This window comes from Oryctolagus cuniculus, chromosome 1 (genome assembly GCF_964237555.1).
Source record: "Oryctolagus cuniculus chromosome 1, mOryCun1.1, whole genome shotgun sequence".
Taxonomy (NCBI): Eukaryota; Metazoa; Chordata; class Mammalia; order Lagomorpha; family Leporidae; genus Oryctolagus; species Oryctolagus cuniculus.
Window position 1 is genome coordinate 54,873,850 of NC_091432.1, and position 18,807 is coordinate 54,892,656.

Sequence of the window (18,807 nt, forward strand, 5' to 3'; positions counted from 1 at the left end):
CAAAGTATAAATTAAACATAGTCCAGGAGACCCGCTTTGAGTAACAGCTGGGTAGGGCGCATGAGGAGAAAGCACAGCCACGGAGAGGGACTTCACTCCGAACACAGGGAGAAAATGCATGGCCCCAGCTACCTGAGAAAACCGTTTTGTCATCTCAGTGACCACATGTTTGCAAATATCCTCCTGGGGTTTCCTTCCCTGAACTCCGATGGCCCCGTCTTTACAGGCAGGGCACTGGGGCCAGCAAAGCTGGCTCCCCTCTATGTGATGGGCTGGTTTGCTGAGGGGGTGCCTTTGATGCTGACCCTCTGACTTGTCCCCGAGTTTCCTGTGGGAAAGCAGCTGTTTCAGGAAATATCAAGTCTCTTTTACATTTTCCTTCTTGCAAAGCCTCCAGCCATCCCAGGCCTGCTGCTCTGCCTCTGGGATTGTGCCAGAGGACCCCTCCTGCTGCTCTCCGATGGCTGTGCAGGGTCCCCTTCAGACAACGGAACTGCATCATTTGTTTCCTGGGGCCCAGATGTACAGATGCCTCCAGGGACGCCTTGCAAGAAAAAGCATCATTTTTTCCAAGGAGGAATTCTGTCCAGAGGACTCAGCAGAAATGTTCATTGCAAGAAGAGGGCTTGGGAGACTGTAGCTCCAGGGCACATTTTTTAAAAGATTTATTTATTTATTTATTTGAAAGTCAAGAATTTTATATAGAGAGAGACAGAGAGATCTTCCATCCACTGGTTCACTCTCCAAGTGGCCACAGTGGCCAGGACTGATCCAAGCTGAAACCAGGAACCAGGAGCTTCACCTGGGTCTTCCACATTATGGGCAGGGACCCAAACACTTGGGCCAGCTTCCACTGCTTTTTCCAGGCCAATAACAGGGAGCTGGATCGGAAGTGGAGCAGCCAGAACTAGAACTGGTGCTTGTATGGGATGCTGGTGCTGCAAGTGGCTGCTTCACCCACTATGCCAGAACACTAGCCCCCTAGTGGGGTATTTTCCTACTAAGGGCTAATGGAAGAACAAGCATCATCAAATTTTAAACATGTTTCCTTACATTTACAAATGACTCTATCTGCCCTTTGGTGCCTGGGAGAGAACCATGCCAGGTGTGTGGAGGCCCAACTCTTGATGTATCTTCCATGCAATAAACATGTACTGAGCCCCTGTCCTGTGCCAGACCCTGAGTCTCTGCTGGAGGTTCCTTACTGAGGGCAAGTTAGGCATCAGTCCTTTCTGTGTGTGCTCTTGTGGGTCTCCAGACAGGAGCCAAGCTCCATCCCAGTGGCACCCAGAGGAGATTGCAGATTAAACTGTGGTGAGAGAGCATTTGCTGTCCATCAGATGGGCATACATTAAAAAGTTGGACAATGTCCGATGTTGATGAGGATGTGAATCGATGTGTGTTTCATCTGTGCTGCTGGGAGCGTAATTTGTGATACGCAGTTTAGAAGAGTTTCACTTTGCAAGGGGAAGTTGAATATGTGTCTAACCCTATGCTCTGAATATTTTACTGTGTGGTAACTTCATGGAGCAATGGCCACACTTGGGCCCCAGGAGAATGTACCAAGGAGCACCATTCGTGATACTAGAATGCAGACCTTCACTGCTGTGTGTCTGTGCAATGGAATGCTGTAGTGGGAAAGAAATGATTTCAGGAAGCAGGCAGCATGGTTCTATTTGGGTCAGACTACACAATGGGTACTTCAGGTTGGTGGCTTGGAAGTCATTCACAAAATTCAGGTCAATGGAATACCTTTGGGTGTTAAAGGGAACGTAGGTTTCCTGGAGATGGCCAAAGCTCTGATTCTGAGTGGAATGGTAGGTGAACAGTTGATGCTTGCATTGTGTCTTTAAACTACACAGCATTTCCCTCACACATGCGTGGACACACACACACGGTCATCGCACAAACTGTGGAAGTAGAAGCGCAGGTGATACAGGAATGCATGGCAGAGGCAGCCAAGGAGAGTAGAATTGGGAAAGCACAGGAGTGCATGTCTGGTGGGAGAGCAGAAATTCCAGGGAAGGGAGTGGCTGTGGGTGGGGGACAGAAACCCAAGAACCTGGTATGCTTTAAGAGCTGAGGACCCTGGTGTGCAGGGTGAGAGATGACGCTGCAGGGAGTGAGGACTTGGCAGTGACATTAAGGATGGGACCTTCACCTGGAGGCTAAGGGTTGCAAGTGTGGGATTGATCCGTGTTTTGGAGGAGGCTGTCTCCATGTTCATGTTGTCTCTGCCCCACACCTTTGACCCTCCCTGGCTTGCTGATGGCCCCTGACTTTTGTGTTAGCCCTGTCCAGGTTCAACCTTGCTGTGTCCCTTCTCATTCCCATGCAGGGTCAGGACTAGGGTGACATGAGTGAGTTGCCTATGGTGCAAAATTGAAGGGCAAGGACCCCCTGGGAGTGAGTGCCCTGCTAGGCCCTATTCTGTATCTGTGTTTGCTCACATCTCTGAGCTGATGACCACTTTTTAGTCCTCTACCAACTCTCTCCCAGCCTCAGCCTCACCCCACAATTGCCTCGTCTTCCTCCCATAGCCTGCCTGGTGTTGGCTCTCCTTTTTCATCTCAGCATTTCACAGCCAGACTAGGTGAGGTGGCTCTACCTAAAAAGATAATTAACTGCATGAGCCAAGGAGTCAGGATACATGAGTGGTACAAATCCTGTGTTCCACAAGCCTGGAGGAACTGGGCCAAGCTGGCTTTGGATGGGTGGTAAGTAGGAAGGAGGCTTTCTGGGCTAAGAAGCAGTGGGAATGGCCAAGAGCCAGAACTCACTGAAAGTCACAGGAGGTAAAAGCCGGAAAAGATTTGGGATGTTATCTTGTGTAAGGCTCAGGTGCTACCAGCCCCCACGTCCTGCCCATGGTAAACAGCACTGATAGTTATAACAAGCTTTTTCATTGAGCCCAGAGAGATCTTCAGAATCCTTCTCAGCACAGTGCTGCAGCAGGATATTTACAAGTGGAGGGATTTATCACAGGGGTGTAAACTCATTCGCTATTCCTGTCGTGGACTGGAGTGATCATGAGTCTTTGAGTAGGTGAGACGATCAAATTCTATCTTCTTATCTTATGTCTGGTGTCTCCCTGTTTTAACCCAATTTCAAGTTTATCAGTTGTGTCTCAAATACTGGGGATCATTAGCAGTCCTGAAAACCAAACTCCAACTCAGAGAATGTGAAACATGAAGGGATCTGAGACATCACTGAGGACAGTCCCTCATCTGGCTGCCGGGGACACCGAGGCTTGGGAGGAGCTTTGTTCGCACAAGACATGACCCCGACTATGTGCGTAGGGCCCCCTATCCTGGGAAGGGAAAGAGAACTGACCCTCCCTGAGGAACTGCTGCTTGTTTGTTTTTGCTATTGGGAACCTATCTTTTAAAAATCCCAGGGTTCTTCCCAACAAAACCGCAACCAACATCCAAAGACAGTGAAAGGCTGATATGTGACAGAGCTGGGAGTCAAGCCCTCTCCTCCAGTCCCTCAGAGTCATGTGTTTCTTCGTGGTTTCAGGTGGATGCTTCTAGCCTTTCAAGACAGGGCAGCAGGATGGGCCTTCTGGGAGGGCTGGTGGTGACTGCGACTTTGCTCTGCCCTGGGAGACCATGGCTTATGATCTGCTTCAGGTCCCTGGTCGCATGTGGGGGCAGATCCAGCAGCCCGTGTAGGCTCATCCAACATTTGCAAGGCTTTGGACTTTCTCTACAGCAAGTTCATGGTTCCACAAGATGAGGCTGCCTGCCAACATCCATGCCCATTTGATGGCTTCCTGGGTTTTCTTACATTCATTTAAGCTCTGCAGCTATAATAACTCTCTTTGGTTACAGCAGTATGCACGCAAATGTCGAAGCTTTGCTGAAAAAACCACTTGGGTTTTGAAGGAAGTCATTGTGTTCAGTAAAATCTGCCCACATTTTATGTTTATGGCCTTTATTAGAGCATCCAGCTGAGCCAGTTAAAACCAAGTCTCTATAGTCAGGGTGAGCTCAGGACTCTCAGATTCCTGGATTCGCTCATTCAAATAATAGTTATTGAATCTGTACTAAGTGGCAGGTGCTGATACATGCAGTGGGAAACATGCAGACATGATTCTTGTTCTCATGGAGCCCATAGTCCAGCACAACGAGGCAGACATTTAAAGAATAAATACAAAAAAACAAAAGCATTGTGAATATTAGAGCTATTAAGAAAAAGGGCAGGGCACTTCAGATGTTCAGAGGGGATCTACTTTAGACTGGGAGAGTACAAGAAGGTGCTGTTTCTGCTGGGTGACAAATAGGGGAAAGTTATTCCAAGAAGATGGAGTAGCAGGTGCAAAGGCACAGAGGCAGGAAAGATGTCAGTGCGATTGAGAAACTCCGGGATCCAGGCCTGTCTGGGTGACCCCAGTGCCTGTTGTATCAGCACATGTATCAGCCTCACCTGCCTTCTTTGTTATCCGCTCTTGGTATTCATTTCCCAGCCATGCTTGCTACCCACCTCCTCTGCCCTCCTTCCTCCTAACACCCCAGCCCCTTTGCTCCAAACCCAGATAATGCCAAGAACCCAAGGCTGTAACGCAGGCAGATGCTGTCCCCCTGTCCACCAGGGGCTCCTACTCATAGAAGAAAGGCACCTGAAGATGGCTCTGAGTTAACCAGGGCTTCCAGTGTCTGAGGAGGGAGCCTTGGGCACCCCTTTCTGTTGGCTGAGCCAAGCACTCTGGAAGACAGCCTGTCTTCAGCAGTCTTCTCACTCCCTGCAAGTGGGTGTATAGGAGAAGTCAAATTGCAGCATTTGTCATAATTATTATGAAATAATAACAGACTCAGACTGTCACTGTGGCACGGGCTTCCAGAGCCCACAGCCCTGGTGGAAGCCGCTGTGTGTGTTCTGTAGATGAGAGGCTAAGTAACCCAAGGTCACCCTTCAGCAGGCAGGGGCGTAGTCAGCTGCGGAGTCCTGTCGCTGTCCATGGTGCTCTCCCTTCTGTGACTGCCATCCATGTCCTGATCTGTGAGGCAGGCCCAGGTTGAACTCTTACCTGCGCTGCACCCACTCTCCCACTGGGTGGGATTGAGGCTGGGGAGGGAAGGAACCTGCCAACGTGACACAGCAGCAAGGGGCAGAGGTCAAATCAATCCAGTTCTCACTGACTCCAAAACTGTGCTTTGAAACCCAATTGGGGTGGCTATTTGGGACAGCGGTTAAGAGATCGGCATCCTATATCAAAGTGCCACTTTGAGTCCCAGATGTGTCCTGATTTCAGCTTCTTGCTAATGCACATCCTGGAAGGCAGCAAGTGATGGCCCAAGTAGTTGGGTCTCTGCCACCCATGTGGGACATCTGGATTGAGTTTCTGTGTTCTGTCCTCAGCTTAGCTCAGTCCTGGTTGTTGCACACTTTGGGGGAAGTGAACCAGTAGATGGCAGATATCCTCTCTCTCTCTCTTTCTGCCTTTCAAATAAATAAATAAATACATAATTTCGGGGCTGGCATTATGGTGCAGTGAGTTAAGCTGCTGCTTGAGATACTGGCATCCCATGTCAGAGTGTTACCTTGAGTCCCAGCTGCTCTACTTCCAATCCAGGCCCTGCTAATGCTCCTGGAAAAGCAGCAGAAGATGGCCAAGTACCTGGGCCCCTGCACCCACAAGGGAAACCTGGATGGAGTTCCAGACTCCTGGCTTTGTAGTCATTTGGGGAATGAACCAGCAAATGGGAAATTCTCTCTCTCCCTCCCTTTCTCTCTCTCTCTGTGTGTGTGTGTGTGTGTGTGCACGCGCGCTTCTCTTTCCCTCTCTATCACTCTGCCTTTTAAATAAAGAAATAAATAAATCTTTAAAAATAAACAAATTATCAATTCTAAAAAGCAGTAAATACCCCATCCAGATATTCCCCCACCACCACCTCCTCCTGGAAACCCATGATCCTTCTGAGCAGATTTAGCACGTGTCAGGTGTCTGAAGGAGAATTTGGTGAAGAGCTAGGAAAACTTTTTTTTTTAAGATTTATTTTATTCATTTGAAAGGGAAACTTAGAGAGAAAGGGAGAGATAGAAGTCATCCATCTGCTAGTTTACTCCTCAAATGTCCGCAACTGCCGGAGCTGGGCCAATCCAAAGTCAGGAGCCAGGAGCTACTTCTCATCTTCCATGTGGATGCAGGAGCCAAAGCACTTGGACCATCCTCTGCTGCTTTCCCAGGCACATTGGCTGGGAGCTGGATTGGGAATCCAGCAGCCAGGACTTGAACTGGTGCCCATATGGGATACCAGTGCTGCAGGCGGCTGCTCAACCCACTATGCCACAGCAGCAGCCCCTGGGAGAACATTTTGAAAGAGAGAAGGACGGGAGGAAACAAGTCATTACAATGGTGCCGGACTTAGGGGAAGACAGAAGAGCGCCTATGGAGGGAGACAGCCCCACAGCGTGGAAGCGGGTGCCATGGCTCTGATGAACCGACACCTGAAGGCTGAGTCGGGGGAGTGGGTCGGCATGGGCTGTGGTTACATGTGTGCAAGCCAAGTGGTGGATGTGGAGTCCACATAAGAGATGGCAGTGGCCTGGAGGAGAGAGTTGGCCACCGGGGTGGAAAGAGGAGAACGGATTCAAGAGCCACACAGGAGGTTCACACCTCTCCTTTTCCTCTGTCTCTGGAGGTGCAACGGGAGGCCCTGCCGCCACCCTCCAGGTTAAAATGATGGGGATGCACCCACTCCAAGGTGGACCGGTAAAGCTACACTTTGAGAAACTGGTCTCATAATAAAAGAACTTTTTATGGATCAGGCCCCCTGTATTGTGTTGTTGAAATATGTCAAGTAATAGCCTCCATTCTGGTTGCAAAAAGAACCGTGACTCTTTGTGTTGTCAATGACTTATTCACAGAATTCATAGGCTTTCCCTGAGCACCTGAGCCAAGTGAATTGGAAATCATCATGAGCCCCAGAACATGGAGGTCCTGGAAATGGCACAGGCCTTGCACAGCCTGGGCCCCAGCACCCCCCTCGCCGGGTACTCAGAACTCTGGACATGGTGACACCTCTCTTTACACGGTCCCCATGGGCAGGGGAGTGCTGGTTTTTCCCCAGGCTTCTTTGTGAGACCAGACAGACCCTTTGGGCTTCAATACCAGCAGTGAGGTCTTGGGCAGGGGCATTCTTTAGTCTGTTTCCTTATGTGGAATTGGACATAATAACAACTGCCTAATAGATTAGTCTGAAGATTCCGTGATATAATTTATATAGAAATAGCTAGGATTGACCACATGCTTATTGTATCTCAGGAAATTTTTTAAGCTCTCTGTGTGTACTTCCTTGAATCCTTTCAGCACCCTTACGAGCTAGGCACTGCCGTGACTCCCGCAGAGATAAGGTGAAGTGACTTGCCAGGACCACATAGCTGGTTCGAAGCAGAGCAAATGTTTGAACCCAAGTAGTCTGTTTGCAAATCTTTGTCAAAGCCACTGTGTTCTGCTGCCTCCCCACGTGAACAGCTCATTGCCCAGCACATAGCAGATGCTCAGTAGGGATCCTTATTTCCTTTCTATTGGCCATAAATTATATACTCAATATAGGGCAGTCTTAGGTAAGTAATAAGTTGGTACATCGCTGTCTGAATCCAACAGCCAATAGACTGTAGGAACCAAATGGTGTGATAAGGATCAGCGTTCTGTTCCTACACACACAGTGGTGTTAAGCTAAGTCAGAATCTTGCTTTATCTTAGACCCAGACTTACTGTTATTGGTAGGTACGTGCTACACATGTGCACATTGTCCACAGAATGGTCAACTGGATCATAACTGGCAGGTGGCCAGCACGGTCCCCCAACAGATCCTGATTGCTTTGCTTCAGAAGCCACATTCACAGCTCTGTCCAGGTATTCCAGATTCACCTCACATTCAGTAAGCACCGACCATTTAGATGTTGATTGATTGACTGGTTAAGCAGCAATCCTTTATTCTCCAAGTACTTACAAAGTACTTACATGCACCTGCCCTTGTGTTAGGTGCTAGAGATGAGAAATGAGTGAAACACAACTTCTTCCCTCCAGAAACACACAGTCAATTAGTAAGACTAATCTACCAGTAAGTTGTGATATCAAGATGCAGGATCTGTAACAGTGAACAACAGATTTTGCAGTGAGAATTCAACAGAGATCCCACAGTGTAGGAGCATGTGGTCAAGATCTGGAGAGGTGAATATTTTTTAGCTAAAGAAGGAGTTAAAAAGCATTCTAAAATTAGAAACAGTATGGGCAAATGCTCATAGGCATAAAAGCATGTGCATGTTTGGCAAGATTAACAGGTGCAAGTAGCTGGGATGATTGTGGCAAGAGTTTCAAGACACTGGCCATTGACAGAATGCAAGGTCACTTTTTTTTTAAAGATTGATTTATTTATTTGAAACGTAGAGTTAAAGAGAGGCAGAGGCAGAGAGAGAGAGAGGTCTTCTATCCGCTGGTTCACTCCCCAGATGGCTGCAATGGCCGGAGCTGGGCCAATTCAAAGCCAGGAGGCAGGAGCTTCTTCTGGGTTTCCTGCGTGGGTGCAGGAGCCCAAGCACTAGGGGCATCTTCCACTGCTTTCCCAGGCCATAGCAGAGAGCTATGGAGCAGCCGGTCTCGAATCAATGTCCATATGGGATGTCAGCACTGCAGATGGCAGCTTTACCTGCTACACCACAGTACTGGTGCTGCAAGGTCACTTCTTTTTATTATTTTTTTAAAGATTTATTTATTTATTTGAAGGCAGAGTTATGGAGAGGCAGAGGTAGAGAGAGAGAGATCTTCCATCTGCTGGTTCACTCCCTAGATGGTCACAATGGCCAGAGCTGGGACAATCCAAAGCCAGGAGCCAGGAGCTTCATCTGGGTCTTCCACATGGGTGCAAGGGCCCAAGGACTTGAGTCATCTTCCACTGCTATCCCAGGCCATAACAGAGAGCTGGATCAGAAGTGGAGCAGCTGGAACTTGAACTGGCACCCATATGGGATGCTGGCATTGCAGGTGGCAGCTTTACCTGCTATGCCACAGCACTGGCCCATGGTCACTTCTTTATCTTACAAACTCAAATTCCTTCCAGATCAATACTTTGCTTACCAAAGTTGATGAGCAACTTAATATCTTTCCCTTCTTTGTAGCTCTCTCTCCACTGGGATGCAGGGCAGGAGAAGGGTGTCTGGCCCCTTCTCTGTGGGCATCACTAATCCTTGGCCAGACCCATGGGGTCTATCTGAAGATGAACTTCTCTGCCAGGAGTCATATAAGTCATTATCTTCTCCCTCTAGGGCAATTAGAATCCAGATATTTGGTCACAAAATCTCAGATCTCTTCTTTGGCAGGGTAGGGCTCATGGATGGAGGAAGCAGGTACATTAATTCTTTTCTGTTAAAGCCATAGCAATAAGAACCAGGCCATGAATTAATGATGTAATAACCACTGTGCTACAGAAGTAGAAATCAGGTACAGCTCATTCCCTCATACACAGTGGTCTTGGAAGACAAGGTGAAGACAGCTGGCTTTCTCCATGCCTGTGTGGGCCAGTCACCAGTGGCCTGGTTTTGAGATGCAGGGTCAGGTCTCGGCATTGATGAGTGGCTCTGTGTCTTCCGCAGGTGTGGCAGTGCGGCGGGAGCGTGGAGGTCCTGCCCTGTTCACGGATTGCCCACATTGAGCGAGCCCACAAGCCCTACACCGAGGATCTCACCGCCCATGTCCGCAGGAACGCCCTCAGAGTGGCTGAAGTCTGGATGGATGAATTTAAAAGTCATGTCTACATGGCATGGAACATCCCCCAAGAGGTAGGGAGTCCCTGTGGGGATGGGTTTATTGGGTTTGGTGGGGGGAAGATCATAAGATTAAACTCTTCTTCCCATGGATCAACCAGTCTTGTCTGACTTGAGTAGAAGAGACTCTGCACCCTAAAACCTACCACATGCTAGAGAAAAGGGCTGATTGTGAGGGCTGAGCCATTCCACACTTCACCCCCATGCCTGGTCGGCTTGCTGGCTGGCTAGAGGACTTCTTATCTCTGGCCCCTATTGTCTTCACTGTAGACAAGCAAATTGGACCAGGTAACTCCAAGTTTCCCTCATGCTCCCCAGTCCTTATATTCTCTGACATTAGGTGTTTTGTGATCTTAGAATACAAATATGCCAGTAATGGTAAAAGTTCACAAAATGGACCCTAACCTCGGTTGATGACCTCCATTGAACTTTGACCAGAACAAGAAGGAAGATCCTTATGCTATGAAGATTTCTCAAGCCCTATGGATGGATCTGGGATACACTCCCAAAGGGAACCTGTCAGAGAAGGGAAAGACTGTGGGCATTTTCCAGGCTGCCTCTCATCTTCACAGAACCTCACTGTTGCCTTCTACTTCCCCTCCTATCCCTCTGTCTGCCTACACTGAAGATATACCAGAGAAAAAGCCATGTTTTTCTAGTAGCTTTGTTCAGCCTTGCCATGTGTCATAAGGAAAGGACCACGGGCCCCCTGAGTTGGGAGAACCCAGCAGATACTAGCCACAGAGCCCCACCCTTCTTGGCAGCTTGTGTGCCTGGAGTTCATGGTTTGGTTGCATTCTTTGTGTCACTACATGACCTCCTTCTTCCTCCAAGACCACGGCCTTCCCTTGGGAGTTCCAAGCCCCTGCTCTCTTTCTAATGGGGAAATGGTTGATCTTTGCTTAAAAGTTGCCCTGCAAGGGCCCTGTTCTCTGAATACTCCACCAGGCTGTGGTTGCTAAGTGATTCAGAAAGTACACTGGGCCGTGGGTGGGAGCTTTTAGGCAACCTCCTTGCTCCCCACCGCTACCGCTATGGGGAGTCAGAATTGACTTGGATCGCATCTCCTGTAATCCGTGAGATTTCAGCAGTTGAAAGGAAGAGCAAGGAGCCAGAGCACAGCCAACCCTGATGAAGCAGCCCCAGGATTGCGTCTGCCCGTGAGAGTGTTTCTAGGGAAACCACAGTGCCTTCGGTGCCTTCTGGCTTCCGCTGTGGCTGTGGCGTTGCATCAAAGTATTCTCTGCAGGTTGCTGAGCCCTGCTGTGTGTCCTTGATGATGAAAATATTAAGAACCCTTGGAAACTCCCCAGGAGGTCACCAGCGAAGCATCACAGATCCCCAGGCTGTGCCAAGGACTGGAGTCCTGTCCATACTCTGGCCCCTTCTCTCAGTCCTCCAAAGCCCTCGCCCAACCCCCATTGCAGCTGACAGATGTTAAAATGGACAGCTGCCCAATGATTGGTGAGGAAGAGTAATTGGAAAATGATGAAGTCCAGTGCCTGCCTGTGGTTCCTTGAGGGAATAATCCAAATCCAGTGGTGATGGGGTTGGGGGTGGAGGAGTGAGCACCAGGCAGATGGATGAGACCTGGATGTGTCCAGGACAAAGCCTTTGGCAGAGAAGAAGGGGCCATTTTGTTTCCTAAAAGTCTCTGTCTTGATTCCCCTGTTCCTTTCTGTGTCCAAACTCCCTCTTCTTCCATTTACCAAATTTCTGCAGAATCAATACTTCATCACTTCCCGTTCCCTGTTCAAGTCACATCACGATACTCAAAACTGCTTTTGTCAAAGTCAGCATGGGCCTTCTCACTGCCTGGTGTGATGGGCAGCTTAAAGTCTTTCACCTACAGGAGACAGGAGTCCCTCTTTTCCTTGAAACGCGGTAGTGCCGTGGCTGTGCGACTCCACACTCCCGAATGCCCTCATCTCTGCCTGTTCCCAGGTCCCAGTGGGCTCCTCTTCCCTGCACTGAGTGCTTCCTGCTCCCCAGGCCCACGCTTGGCTGCCTGCTCTCATTCTACACAGTCCCCTGGGTAATCTCATCTGCTCTTGGCCTTGACTGCCACCCCTATGTCGACGACTTCCTGACAAATATCTCCAGCTCTGCCTCCTGCCTTTGCTCCCAGACTTGGATCTCCAGCTGCCAGCAGATGTCTCCTCTCGGGGGGAGGGCTCCCAGTGCCACTCAGACTGAATCTGATCCAACTGAGCACATCTTGGCCCCAAATTCTGCTCCTGTCCTGCTTCTCTCTCTCTCTCTCTCTCTCTCTCTCTCTCTCTCGGCTCATGGTGCCACCATCTGCCCAGACACATGAACTTGAAACTGAGCATGGTCCTTTTATCCTCCCTTCCATCCACCCCCGTGCCCTCTCTTCTGTGCTACCACCTCTCGTCTCTATACACTCAGGCCTTGTGTGTCCCTCTCAAAGCCTCCACCCATTTTCCTGACTTAAGTTTCATCCCCCTTCAAACCTGCTCTCCCAATACCCAAAGTTATTGTCTACAAACTCCCAGCACCCATACCACTGCCCTGTTTGAAAGCATTGAGTAGCTCCACTGTGTGCAAAATCCAGCCCGAGCCCAGTGTTTGGTGAGCATCCGAAGGGCCCAGGCTCTCTCCTCTGCCTGCATCTCCAGCCTCACTTCCCCCATTCCTCGTATTGGAACCCATGCCCACCACACATCCTGTGGGAGCTGCCCAACACTCCCCATCCACCTTCTGCTGTTTCTCACCCCTGTGCTTGCTCACTGTGTCCTCTCCACATGGAATTCCCCACTCCCAGCCTCCTCGCTACCAGCCCCCACCCCTACCCCAGCACACACACTCCTATAAAACCTTCTCCCTCTTTGCACTCAGCTCTGGTGACCCTTCCTCTGGGAAGTTGGCCCCCTTCCCATATAGAGCTCTGTCTCAGCACACTGTCACCTGAAAGTCTCTCTCACCACCAAGATTGTGGGTTAATTGCTTTGGAAAGGGCCTAGGAATCTGTTTCTGCAAAGTTCCTTGGGAATTCTAATGCCCAGCCAGAACTGGGAGCCACTGCCCTTGACCATGGCTCACTCAGACAGACTGAGCTGTTTGTATTGATGTCACCATGCCTGGCACCAGAGAGGGGCCAGGTAAGAGCTCAGTGAAGCCTCACTACGCTTGCTGTCGATCTGCCGGTCCTGTGTGGAACCCCTTTCTCCTTGGCCACTGGCTCCTGAGAGCAGGTCTGTAGACCACTCTCCACATGGCATGGAGACTCTGATCCTGGGAGAGGCATTTGGTGCAGTGCTTAAGTAGCTGCTTGGGACACCCACATCCACATAGGAGTGCCTGGTTCAAGTCCCAGCTCCTCTGGTTTTGATCCAGCTCCATGCTAACGCACATCCTGGGAGGCAGCAGATGATGGCTCAAGTAGTTGGATCCCTGCCACCCTTGTGTCCACCCAGATGGAGTTCTAAGCTCCTGGCTTTGGCCAAGCCTAGCCCTGGCTCTTGTGGAAATCTGAGGATTGGACCAGCTGATGGAAGGTTTCCCTGTGCCTGCCTGTTTCTCTCCATTTGCTTCCCAAATAAAATGAAAATAAATAAATAAAAATTCAAACAGTACAGACCTGGGTCTCACCCTCACGCACTGAGGCCATGCATCTGTGATGACACCAGAATCTGTGGAAGCTCTCCAGGTGATGGGAAGGCCCCAGGCCTGACTGTCATGAGTTTAGCTAACCCCGTTCATCTTCCCGAGCTCTCCTCCAGCTTCATCTTCCCCAGGAAACCTTCTTTGACTGCTCTCCTCCTGCCCTCCCCACCAGTCTGGCTGCCCATCTCACACTGAGAGATGGAGTCAGGTCCCCTCCCCCATTCTCCCTCACTCTGCTCCCTTCCTGCCTCTCACTGTGTGTGGAGGGGTCTGTGCATCTGTGTCTCTTAGGCTCTCCATTTGGGGCCAGACTGACACGTTCAACTGACACGTTTCTGTTTGTGTGCACGGTTGCTTAGGACTGAGCCTGACACATCATAAACAGCTCTTGGTGAAGGCGCACTGAAGAAGAAATAGGAGAAGTGGCACTGCTACTGCTGCCGTGTTTGCCCCAGGAGGTTTACCAGCTGCCCTGGAGGTGGTGCTGCACTCCCCATACATTTTGCTCAATTGCAGGCTCACCTGTTACCAATTTACTTAATCTTTTATCTGCAGCATCCCAGCTGCAAATGCAGGCCTGGAACCCTTCGCCCTCACCCAGGTGGCTGTCTGGAGAACTCAGTAGGTTAATACGTGTTAAGCCTTTGATCAGTGCTTGGCACATAGAAAGGGTTAGGTACGTGTTAATTCTTATTAATGTTCTTGTCTGTACCCCATGCATTCTCTCCCCAGCGTTCAGACAGACGGCTATACTGGTGACCACCCTCCACTTTTTGCCTTCTAAACTGAGTCCTTCTCCAGTCTCTGCATGGATCCAAGCTGGCCTTCTTACCTGCTCCCTCATAATATTCTGTCCCAGGCTTGTGAAAGGCCAGAGAGGCCTCAGGCTCTTGCATCCTCTACTTGAACGTATCAGTAAATAGCAAGGCAGCCTGCCTGCAGCAAAACATAAAGTGTTTTCTTAAGCCCAGTTCAGAAGCCCGAGACGAGCCCTGCCTCTGTTGTCCAGAGACAGGCGAAGTGCCGGGGGTGCTCATGCAAGTGACTAGGTGATGGCCTTTCTTTAGGTTTGGCTACCAGGAGTTTTGTGACTGTGTGGCAGGAATACCAGGCAACTTCTGATGTGGCTAGGCTTATTTGTTTCCAAGGACTGCCAAAACAAATTGAAACAAACTTCCAAGCTTTACACTACAGACATGTGTTCTCTACACTTCTGGAAACCAGAGCCGTACAATCAGCAGGACCCTGCTGCTTCCGACTGCCGTAGGGGACCATCCCTCCCTTCCTCTTCCAGCTCTGGTGGCTCCCAGCGTCCCTTGGCTTGTAGATGCTTCGCTCTCACCTCCGCCTCTGTCTTCACACGGGTCTCCTTGCTCTGCACCTGTGTGCCCAAATCGCTTTCTTCCATTGAGAAAATATCAGTCATTGGATTCAGGGCTCACCCTAAACGCAGGAAGACTTCATCTTGAGGTCTTGCGCCAATTATACCTGCTAGGACCCTGCTTCCAAACAGTCACCTGCGGAGGCTCTGGGTAGACATGAGTCTTGGAGGAGGACACTGTTCACCCCTCTGTACTAAGTGTTTGGCAGGAGAGGAGATGCAGCTATGTTCTGATAGTAAGGCCTGCTTGTATCTCACTGTATGCCCCTTGACCTGGAGAAGGTTTAATGCAACTCACAATAAACACACAGCGCAGGCTCGCTGAGCCATTGTACAGGCAAACAGTGATTCTTACACAGGAAGGGGAAAGGATTTGATATCCAAAAATATAAGCTGAGAACAGCACTGGTTCCCTGGTTCTTTTTTCTTTTTTTTAAGAAGCAGAATTGCAGATAGACAGAGGGAGAGACACAGAAAGAGGATCTTCCATCCTCTGGTTCACTCCCCCAAATGGCCATAACAGCCATCCAGAGCTGGCTGATCCAAAACCAGGAGCTTCTTCCGGATCTCCCACTGTGGTAGGGGCTCAAGCACTTAGGCCTTTTTCTACTGCCTTCTTGGGTGCACCAGCAGGGAGTCAGATCAGAAGTAGAGCAGCTGGGACTTGAGCCAGTGCCAATAAAGGATGCTGGCATTGCTATGCCCCAACACTGGTCCGTCCCATGAACTTTTTGAAGACCTTTCACACACTCACACAATGGAACATTATTCAACCATAAAAAGGAGAAAATCATGTCATTTCTAACAACATGGATGAACCTGGAGAATATTATGATGAATGAAGTAAGCCAGGCACAGAAAGACCACCACTGTGTACACCTTCTACTGTTTTCCTAGGCCACCGGCAGGGAGCTGGACAGGAAATGGAGCAGCTGGGACTTGAACTGGTGCCCATATGGGATGCCGGCACCACAGGTGGAGGCTTAACATACTACACCACAGCACCAGCCCCATAACACTGGTTCTTGAGCTTCCTGTGGTCCAAGTAGACACGGCAGCCTGATGGCTTGTATCTCTCTAATCTTGTATTAGATAGGAAGAGGAAAAACAAACTTTTATTTGATCCATGGGAGCCAAGAATTTTAGGAAAATGCAGAGGCCTTCCTGAGACAAGCTCTTCCCGTGGCTCCCTATGGAAGTTAGCCAGAGTGTGAAAGCATAGTCATAGAAAGGGAATTATAGCTCAAAGGGAGAGGGAATGAATGGATCCAGGGAAGCAGCCCTTGTGGTGCAAGGATAAAGTACAGAGAGGGGTAAAGGGTTAATACCTGCAGATGCCTTGAGGTGGGGCTGCTGGCAGGTCCCACTTACCACCACCTCCTGCGTTCACTTCAGAGATATTTTAACTTGTCTCATCAGTGTAATCCAGGCACAGTACTCGGTCTGGGAACTCGCAAACAAGCCCTGGATTTCCTGACATGAAGGAGCAGAGTCCAACAGAGAAAGGTCAAACAGGGCGTGCCATTTGCATAAGTGCACAGCTGTGCACCTAAGTGGACTGGGCTCAGCATTAGCTGTGGAGCTTCAGGCAGGTTACCGAGTAGGCTCCCGAACCTCTGTCTCAACTCCTCGTCTGTCCCTGAGGATCCTGTAGTGCTGTAGCTTTAACTGGGACAATATGCTTGCAAATCCATGGAAGTAAATAAATGCAACTGTATAGGCATGGCTGATACAGAACAGAGCCTAGCCGGTCAGCAGCATGGCAGGCGTCAGTCGGTACGTTCCCTAGGAATAACTGAGGGATTATCATCATTTCATCGTCACCTCTTTGCCCTTCCTTCTCCCTGGAAAAGCCTGAGGAAGCCTTATTCAGATTGCACTCTCCATTCCCAGATTGTAGCTTTTGTTGTTATTTAAAACCTAAGGGCTGGGCATCTTTGTTTTCCATGGGTTTTGATGGCAAGCCCTACCCATGGTGCCCTCGTGTTGCAGAGTCCCCATAGAGCTGGTTATGGGGCTAAGGTAGGTGTGGGTATTTCCCACATGGCCACATCACTGACTGGCTGGGACCCCTGGCTGGAGGCACTGGGCCACACCACAGTGGAGCCTGGGGAGACGCTGCACCCTGGCGGCAGCCACATGTCTGCCTCTGTGTCCCCTGCAGGACTCAGGGATCGACATCGGAGACATCAGCGCGAGGAAGGCCCTGCGGAAGCAGCTACAGTGCAAGACCTTCCGGTGGTACCTGGTCAGCGTGTACCCAGAGATGAGGATGTACTCGGACATCATTGCCTACGGCGTGGTAAGGAGCCCACCTCCTCGCGCTGTCATTCAGATGCAGCAAGCAAGGCCAACAAGAGGTGTGGAGAGAGGGGAAGGGAGGGAACAGCCTCTGCGGGACCCCCATGGCTCTGTGGCAAACCTGGGGACTGAGCCCTGGTTTCTGGATCTGCAGGCAGCTTTTGCTTTCACAGCTGAACCTCTCTAGTCCCTCGAGAGAGAGGTGCTTGTCTCTCCTTTTTAGTCCCAGACATTCAGTTCTGGTCCCAAATGTGCCTATTCTGCTTAACAGAACACAAAGTGAAATACAAGCGGAGAGCTGCAAAGTAACACAACAAACACCAGCTGTTCTCCCAGCGGGGGGCCCTGAGGTTCTACCCGCCCCCCCACCGGGATGCATCTCCCACCCACCCGGGCGCTCAGGCCTCCTCCCTCTCCTGCACAGCACTGCCCTGAAAGGAGTTCTGAGAGGTGGAAAATTCTGGAGGATGCTAGCCGCCTTGTGAGGCGTGTTTGAGTTCTGCTTGTTGATCAACACAGCGCAGCTCTCACTGATGGGGGGCAGAGTATAGGGTTTGGGATCGGGCAGATCTAGTTCAGATTCCAGGCCATGTGCCAAGCACACGTCTCCATGTCTGTGGGCCTCAATTTCTTAATCTGTCGAATGGAGTCAGTTAATACACTCTCTGAGCCAGGGCAAGCTTCTGGGCTCGTGCTCTCGGCAGGTGGTGGGCTAGAGCTGAACAGGATCAGCCAAGCACGCTCAGAGAGGTAGAGGTGTGTATGTGTGGCCCTCGCATTTCTGGGTCTCGGCCAAAGGCATTCTCATCCTCCAAAAGAAGGGGTCTCCTGCACGTGTGCACTGCGTGTATCACCGAGCTCACGGATGCCAGACCTGGAAGTGTTTGTTCAGTCAGACAGCAAGTGGCACATACAGGCCTGTGATCACAGTCTGAGCCAGCAGCTCAGGCTGATTTCCCTGTCGTGCTGAAAGCCGTTGTAAGCCAGCCACTCATCATCCCAGAGGGCTGAGCCGTGCTAGGCATCCCTTGCATTGCTGGAGGTCTCTGAGCCCCTGCGTTTTCATCTGCCAACCCCTGTTCAGCATCTGGGCTCTGATCTGAGCAGAGAAATGTTGCTTATCAAGGAGCATAATGAATCCTAATGGGATGACAGGGCGGAGATGGGCAAAGCAGGAGGCAGCCACAAGACCTAGAGGATTCACCGGATCTGAATTGTTCTTCCGGGTGATTGCTTTTATTCGAAAATGGAGGTTCCAGATGGCTTTTCAGGGACAGAGTTGCTCCTTCCTTTTCCTGTTCCAACCCGTGTCCCAGCTGCACTGTGTGGGTCAAACAGCTTCTGGGCTGTGCGTCTGTAGCCCTTCAGCCTACCAGTGGGTTCCACGGATGCCTTCTGCAAGAAGAAGCACTTGTGGGCCCTGTAGTGTGGACATGGGTCACCCTGGATCGTTGAGTCCCATGTCCTGGGGCAGCTGAGGAGGACTTCCAGCTGTGACACCTTGAAGGCAGAGGTGGAGAAGCATCCAGAAACAGACATGGCTTCTGAACATTAGCTTTGCCACTTACTTGCTGTGCCAATCCCTAATGGCCACAGTAACCCCAGTTCATGGGCTGTCTTTCCAGTCTCTGGATCGTAGCCATTTGCATGGTGGAAAGAGCTTGGGCTTTGGAGTCGGGCAGACTCCAGCTCTGCCCATTGTCCAGCTTTGCTGCCGCTCACTGGGGAGT

The 18,807-nt window shown here is 50.4% G+C and overlaps 1 protein-coding gene across 2 annotated transcripts in view; it reads left to right on the plus strand.

Annotated features, from left to right (window-relative positions):
* The window catches only part of GALNT18 (polypeptide N-acetylgalactosaminyltransferase 18), a 342,573-nt gene that overhangs the window by 269,942 nt on the left and 53,824 nt on the right, over positions 1-18,807 (plus strand). Inside the window, exons 7-8 of one of the 2 annotated variants that reach the window (XM_008266222.4) lie at positions 9,598-9,783; positions 16,941-17,078. In XM_008266222.4, the coding sequence (XP_008264444.1) occupies positions 9,598-9,783; positions 16,941-17,078 (324 nt within the window). The remainder of the gene's footprint in view (positions 1-9,597; positions 9,784-16,940; positions 17,079-18,807) is intronic. The other variant, XM_070073272.1, reaches the window with a different exon arrangement.